The sequence below is a fragment of the Fukomys damarensis genome, unplaced genomic scaffold (genome assembly GCF_012274545.1).
Source record: "Fukomys damarensis isolate Sample0158 unplaced genomic scaffold, DMR_v1.0_HiC HiC_scaffold_1, whole genome shotgun sequence".
NCBI lineage: Eukaryota > Metazoa > Chordata > Mammalia > Rodentia > Bathyergidae > Fukomys > Fukomys damarensis.
Genome location: NW_022900913.1, coordinates 10,752,978 through 10,760,573, shown reverse-complemented (window position 1 = coordinate 10,760,573; position 7,596 = coordinate 10,752,978). Strand labels below are relative to the sequence as shown.

The 7,596-nt window shown below is 42.6% G+C and overlaps 1 protein-coding gene across 2 annotated transcripts in view; it reads right to left on the bottom strand.

Moving 5' to 3' along the window:
* Positions 1-7,596, bottom strand: part of Trio (trio Rho guanine nucleotide exchange factor) — a 319,992-nt gene that overhangs the window by 77,826 nt on the left and 234,570 nt on the right. For both annotated transcript variants that reach the window (XM_010631520.2, XM_010631521.1), the window contains exon 33: positions 7,322-7,421. In XM_010631520.2, coding sequence (XP_010629822.1) covers positions 7,322-7,421 — 100 coding nt within the window. The remainder of the gene's footprint in view (positions 1-7,321; positions 7,422-7,596) is intronic.

Below are 7,596 nucleotides of genomic sequence, written 5' to 3'. Positions count from 1 at the left end.
AAAAAAAAAAAAAAAAAAAATCATATATCAAGTAAAAAATTTTTAAAGGTTTTCCAGAATTAAAGGAAAAAAAATCCAGTACCAGAATAGTATTTCAAATGGTGCTAAAATCATCACTTTAGGAAAAATCTTTGTATCTCTCAGTCAACTGGCTATATGCATAAAAAGAGATACAAATCACATCCACATCATTAAGGGAAGCATTGAATGGATGTTTTTCCCAGAGAAGAACGGTCCTGTGGATTTCCTTCTTAATAGTCACACTGAAATATTTTAAGCTTCTTGCTACAAAACATTTTTCTACAAGACAGTTGTTGTAACTACTTTAAGAAGGCAATAAAAATCATCTCTGTTTTTAAGAAGAATTACATTCTTAGCTAGAAGTTCAGAGAACATACTGTATATCATTAAGAATGTGGAAGTCTTACTCCTAGTAACACTTCTAACACAGCGACCCAATTTCATTACTATGCTGACAGTTACCATTTCACTTTTCTAGTTAAAAAATTTGCTTTTCTTTTACAGCCATATTTTGTGAAAGTTTTCACAGTATGGTATCTTTTTCACCTTTACATATTTTACAGACTTCTATCATGGACTCCCTACCACATACATTTAGTTCAAGAATGCAATTTATTCCATGACTCACATGAACACTGGTGAACTCACATCCAAAGATAGATTTTTCTAAAATCTTCTGGCTTTTCATCTTTAAAATATTAACGTGGTGACTAATAAAAATGACCATAAGATGGTAATAAGTGGACCATGGGCCACAGCTACCACCAGGGATTTTGTGGTGGATTAACCAATAGTCAGCTTGGAACACCTGGCCGAACTGAATCAGTGTGGTCTAGGCATGGAAGACCCACCTGAGGACTGTTGCCAACAGCATAAAAGAGACCTGGAGGGGAGATCAGAGGTTGTTGATTTTCTAGGAGAAGCTTGCTGTGGATGGTTTTCCTGATCAGAACTTGGCTGTTCTCACTGGAAGAGGAGCTCAGGTCCTCGCTGGGGATGGCTGCTGTTCTTGTCAGGGGAGCTCTGATCTTCACTGTGAGTGTCACTTCCTGGCTCCAATGCAGATCCCTCAGTCTGGTGGGAAAAATCCTTAATCCACCACTTCAGTTTTTCTGGCTTCCACTGCTGGTCTTTGGGCCTTCCTGGTGCAGATCCTTGATATGGACAAGCCTGAGACATTGCTGTGGGCTCCAGGCCTTAGGCTGGACTCAGAGAGGACACTGCCTTGGGCTCTAGGCCTTCAGCTGGACTTGTGTGGGACATTGCTGTGGGATCCAGACCTTTGGCTGAATTCTTTGGGCCTCTAGTGTACAGCTAATCTCTTGCACTCTTTCGCATTTGACTTTTTGGGTGAATATTATAAAATAATCCTATAAATAAGGTGTCCTGTATTAAATCTATTTCCTTGCAAAACCCTGATTACCACAGATGTGTTTCCTAGAAAGACCATACCCACTGCCTTAGACACATGGAAAATTAGCACAACCAAACCACAGTTCCTCTGATGGGATTCTCTTGGAGAATGACTAAAAAGAACAGTGTACTGCTTCACATAAAATGAAATACTTGAAATACTCTGATCACAGGCTCGTGAATCTTTAACAATCACTACACAATTTCACTTTTTACATTTCAAAACAAACCAAAAACAAAACAAACCATGTTCTATGGTTGCCTTGCCTCAGCTTGTTAGCAATGTTAACTGGAACATGCTGCCCTGGTGGACGTGGTCACAGCCCTCTGTTGCTCTTCACAGCACCCAACCCTATTAAGCTCTAAGAGGTCATTTTATGTTACAAGACAGCATATTTCTTTACAGACAACAGCAAACATATGGTTTGAATCAGCAAAGTGAGATGAGTTCTGGACAGGTCTACGGAGATGGCACAGGCACTGAAAGTGGCGATGCAGCCCTCCTGCAAATGATGCTATTTCAAGAACCCGCAGCCTGTGTGTTGGAGACCAATTGCAGGTGGTATCTGGCCAATTTTCTGAAAGCAATTCAGAAAGAAAGGGGGAACGTGGTCTAACAAAGCCATTTTTTCTCCTAAAGAACAAAGTGTATGAACTCTTATGAACAGTCATACCCTACAGCAGGCTACATCCAGTCATTCAGAAACCTCACAAAAGAGTCTTGTGGTTTTGTGAAGGTTTCACACAGAGTAGAGCAAAAAAGATTACTTGGTTAAAGGGGATTATAGAGTACAGCTCCATTACTGGCAATGGTCATTAAGAAAGCCAACCATAGGCGCTGGAATAATCCCTGGAACTCATGCAGTTATGTCCCAGGATCTCGCCCACTGCTGGGCAACTTCAGGAAGGCTGGACTCATTAGCAGCCCTCTTACAGCACTGACAACAGGCCTCCTGTGACCATGCCAACGCCAACGCTGGTTTATATAAGGCCAAGTTCAGGAAGAAGCATTTACTAAGTTCTGCTGCTTGGAGTTTAAAAGACAACTACTGTGGGGTACACAAGAAGTCTGTGAGAACTTAAAAATGATTGATGGCAAATTGTGTTATAGCCTTTTACCAGAATTAAAAAAGCTCCAAAAAGGTATGAGAAAAAAACTCTTTCAAAACCAGCAGTTAAACATTGCCCACATTTTATCCCTCAAAGAATTAGTGAGTGCATTAGTCAGAGATGTTACTTACTTTGCTTATTACTAACATAATCACACATTGGTTTTGCGATGTAAAAAGAAATCCAGGAACACTTCCTTGAATGGGTTATACACATGAACTGGAACAGAATATTAGATGTAGGAAAGGCTAAAAGAGACAACTAGAAAGGCAGACTTTAAACGTAAAAGGGAAAATCAGAGCAAAGACAGCTCAGGAGTATCAAGCTTCAAGCGTGTGAAGAAGCAGGTGTGGCCCTCCCTCTGATACACTAGTGTGAGAGGTGCAGTTGGACGGGACAGGTGCGGTGGGCCACTGGAGGGAAGCGTGGGGATTCAAAGCTCTGTTCCTGTGCAGTGGTCAAGGACCTGCTTTGCAGGAAAATAGGAAGCTTTTTAGGACCGCTTTACCTCAAGAAGCCTGTTTGCTGGTTTTCTCTGTAGATCTGATATTAGCCAGCCAGCCTGGGCATCTCACCAGGAAGGAAGAGGCTCACTTTGAATCACAACATCACCATCACCTTCAAAAGTAACTCTGATCATGTCAAGTAACATTTCTATTAAAAAGCATTTTTCAGTGCTGCGCTGTGCCACTGAGCTACATACATCCCAGGCCCAATTTGTTACATTTCTAACCAAACTTAATTTTTCAAAAATCGGCTTTTGCTTAGAACTGAGGTTTTCTACTTTAGCTTGGGGGATTCTGTCTTTTGACTACGTGAAGTTATGAAAGACTATGTTCATTTGGGGTTTTATGGAGGTATTTCAAAAAGTTGTCTAAGAAAAGTACTACAAAAAAGCACAACTACTTAGAAAAACAGAAAACAAAGATCAGCAAAAGGAGGAAACAAACGCCACATGTAACTGACCACTGCATCTACTGTGAGGAGGGCTCACAGTGAGAGATCAGCCAATACCTACGCAGGAATGAACCTACGGTGTGAATATTCTGAGGGTGCACCTATGGTCACACTGCCTGGAAAAAGTGCTGAGCGAGAGCCATGCTCTGTGCCCATCAATACAGTCCCTACGCAGCTGGGAGTCACTCGTGTGTGCAAGGCCAGGCTCTCCTGTTAAGCAATCTGCTCTTATGACAGCTTCTAGCTCCTAATGAACACAATTGGCTTCTAAATCCATTGTGACCACAAAAATTAAAAAAAAAAAAAAAACAACAAAATCTACTGTGACCACAAGGGTCCAGAGAGAGGAGAGTGAGGTGATACAGTAATCAGCAACAGTGGCAATGAGATTAGCCTAACAGAGGGAGAGTGAGCAGGAAGCCGTAGTATCAAGAAGAGACAGCTAGGGACAGGGAGTTACTAGCTCAGTGGTTCCACCGCCTGCCTCACAAGTGCAAGGTCCTAAGTTAGATCCCTGGTTTAAAAAACAAAAAAAAGATGGGGTGGGGCTAATACTCATGTAGGGCTCCAGACATGCTGCGTGCTGTGCTAAATGCCGCAGACCTATTTTAGTATGGGAAGTAGTATTATTACCCTCATTTATAAGTGGGGAAATTGAGGCAGAGTTAAATAATTTGCCCAAGACCAGCTGCGGAGTCAGAGAAAGTACACAGAGGCTAGAGATCTGCTGGTGAGAGCATCTTTGCTCTTACCACCTGCTCTGTGATGTGTGATGTACTCTGCTTCACTTCTACATACACTAGAAGCACAGAAAGACAACTGAGGTCTGGAGTGCTCTTCTAGAGGAGATGAAAACCATGCCCCGGCCCGTAGGAAGACCTAAAGGACTCAGTTTCATGCTTCTTTGGGGGAGACCTACACGAGATCCTGGGAGACTCTACTCCAAGCTGGCCCCTGGGCCTACCACCTCCTCTGTGTGCAGGGGAGGCAGAGCTCTGAGTGCACAACTGCAGTGTGCATGCCCCAGGATCAGCCTCCAGCCAGCAGAGGCCACTGTGTGCCTTTCCGTGCCTGGGAGGGAAAAGTGGAGGCGGAATGCAGGGAAGTGGTACTTCTGCCGCAGGCTGGACACGAGGGTTTTCACACAGGCAGATTTCCTTTCTCAAGACCTTGAGCTGTGCTGTATTTTAAAATGTACTGGAATTAACTACTTTACATACTACCTGGACTGCAGTTCACACACATCCAACCAAGTTTCAGTAGTGTAGAATGCCACATGACAGAAAAAGCTGACTTTTTAAACTATAGAGAATCCACGTCCCCAGTATAGTGCTGCAGCTTCATCAGGCACTCACTTATTTTTTAAAATATGAGGATTCATGTGTTCACGTTATGAGTGTAAGTGGAGTTCATGCACTGTATCAGTCTCTACTGAATTTTGTATTCATTAGGAATAAGACTTGCATTACTATGGGTCATGCCCTGGCCCTTTTGATTCCCATATTTTCTATTTTCCTTATAATATACATTTTAGCTAAATGATATGTCGACTAATAATGTAAAGATTGGGAATCAAATTTTCAAAAATGCTTCTTTAATGTACTAAACGTACTTAGGTACAGATTCAGTTATAGTATGAAATAACATGGCCTGAAAAGGGACAGATGATTAAATCCACATTCCAGATCTGCTCATCTGGAGGCCTCAGGGCTGGCTTAGCACTCTCCTCCCTACCTCAGGGAAATGTGCTCAGCACAAGTGAGATAAGAATCTGGAAAGTTTTCCAATTTTTTGGAACCTAAATTACATTTTCACAAGATCACTTTATCAGCTTAAGTACCATGAAAGAATGCACTTCTGGAACAAAGGCCTGGCATATTTTTAGACTGAGGTTCTCAAACGGGCAGCATGATCAGAGCATGTGGCCTGTGCTCTGACCAGCCCCATGCAGCCCTACTGACACTGCTCTCTGGAAAGAGGGCGTCTCCAGAGCCCCTCCTGAACAGACTCATGTCCTAAACCTTTTGTGTCTCATCTGAGAATTACTAACAGCCCTGGCAGATAACTTTTTCCCTCAGAATTCTCCAAGTGGCTGAGTCAAAACATCCCCCACCCAGGTTGAGAAATGGAACCAAATTCCATGATAATGACTAACTCAGAACAGACATTATACATTAAGTCAGCCGGGCTGAATCCATCTGCCCAAATCTTCGGGGGCTGCTTATGCTGAAATATGTAGGGTGGAGCGAACCCTGAGACACACGAAAATCTCCTGTCACTGGAGATAAGAGACTTTGCTGAATAACCCTAACCGGAATTAAGATGTGTTATGTATAAGTACCAACTCCTCAAGATGAATGTAATCATTAAGTACAGTAGAACCTTGACTTAATGAATTCAATTTGTTCTCCAGGACTGGTTGTAACTCAAGTTGGTCAACTGAAGGTGGTGGATCCTCTACACAACCTTCAAAGTCTCTCTCCTATGTACAGACAGATCTCAGTGTCCTCAGAGAGACAGTAGCACAGGATTTCTCAACCCTACACAGGAACCCCAGACAGGAAAGGATGCTGTCATGTTCCTTCCAGAACTCTTTAAGGGTTAAATCTACATCTGAGATCATGTGGAAGCACAAGTGGCCAGCATCTGGGTCATAACTCAAGACTTTGTCCATAAGTTAAAACTAAAGTTCCAGTTGTAAACCAAGTTGTTTGTATGTCAGGCCAGCTGTAACGAGGGTTCACTGTACTGCAAGTATGTACTGACAAAAAAAGACTTATTTAGAGAAACACAAATTTTACAAACTAACTCAAGAAAAGATGTAATTCCTTAATTTTTAAAACATATTCTTTTAGTGGGCCAGGGATTTAGCTCAGTGGTTCCACCACCTGCCTTGCAAGCACAAGGTCCCGAGTTCAATCCCCAGTACCAAAAAAACAACACTAAACAAAAAACCCAAAAACACCACCACCACAACAACAAAAATATTCTTTTAAATCATCTACTGACCCTGAAATGTTCTACTAGAGGAAGACAAAAAGGGCAATGACTAAAAGAAAACCTTTTAAAAGTAAAGAATCCATAAATTCAGGCAGTGTGGGGAGCAAACGCGCTCCGCTGTTTTTCTAAGGTCTAACTGGTACCTGCTCTGAGCTCCAGAGCTACACGTGGTTATTCTAACCCCAAACCCCAGGGTGCTGAGAACTGATGATACCCAGAGTCAGCGCTGTTACTGCAGCTACAGGTGTCATCAGTTTTTTTTAAAATTCTTTTTAAGGCTCTTTGTCTCAGTGAAGGGTATGAAAGGAAATGTATATCACATATATTAAAACAAAGAAACAAACAAACGAACAACTCAGAATGTCATGACTTTTTGGAATAGGAATGTTTATCCTGTACCACTGTATATTGGAACTTGCTTTTTACATACACCGTATGTAAGTTGTTTTTTAAGTTTTTACATGGGTTCACAGCTAAGAGTTTGCCTTGAGTCTCAGAGGAGATACTGGATTTGGATTTCTGAGCAAAACTACTGTTAAGACACTGAGGAATTCTGCAGACGGACTGATTGCATTTTACATTATGAGAGGGGCATGAACCTTAGAAGGGAAGACAGAAAGAACACAGAAGACTAAAGGCTTCTCACCCTGTCCCCACCCCACCCCAGTCTCTGCCCCTGCCATGGGAACCGGCACCACTCTAGGCACACGGCAACTGTTTGAAAGTGCTGATGACAGACTTTAATACAGGGACAGAAAAGATCAGCTTCAACCAGAGACAACCTCCAGAGGCTTCCCCAGAGGAGGTGCTGACAGCTCACCTTGTCACTGTCCAGTGTGTTCTGAGATGTCCGGGAGGCGATGGAAATGGTATCAGGCTGGCTGCTGCCATCCCCTTGGCTGTCCAGGTCTTCTCCATCCCTGGAGAGGGATGTACAAAGAAACTGTAAATTTCTGATGCTGTGGGCCAGGTGAAGATCAGCTCTCAGGCACTAGAGAAGCAACGGATTTGCTAAAAGAAGCGCGTATGTGTCGGGGACATTTCCTATAGCAACACCATATTAATGATAATAAATCGGTCTGCACTGAGTGCAGG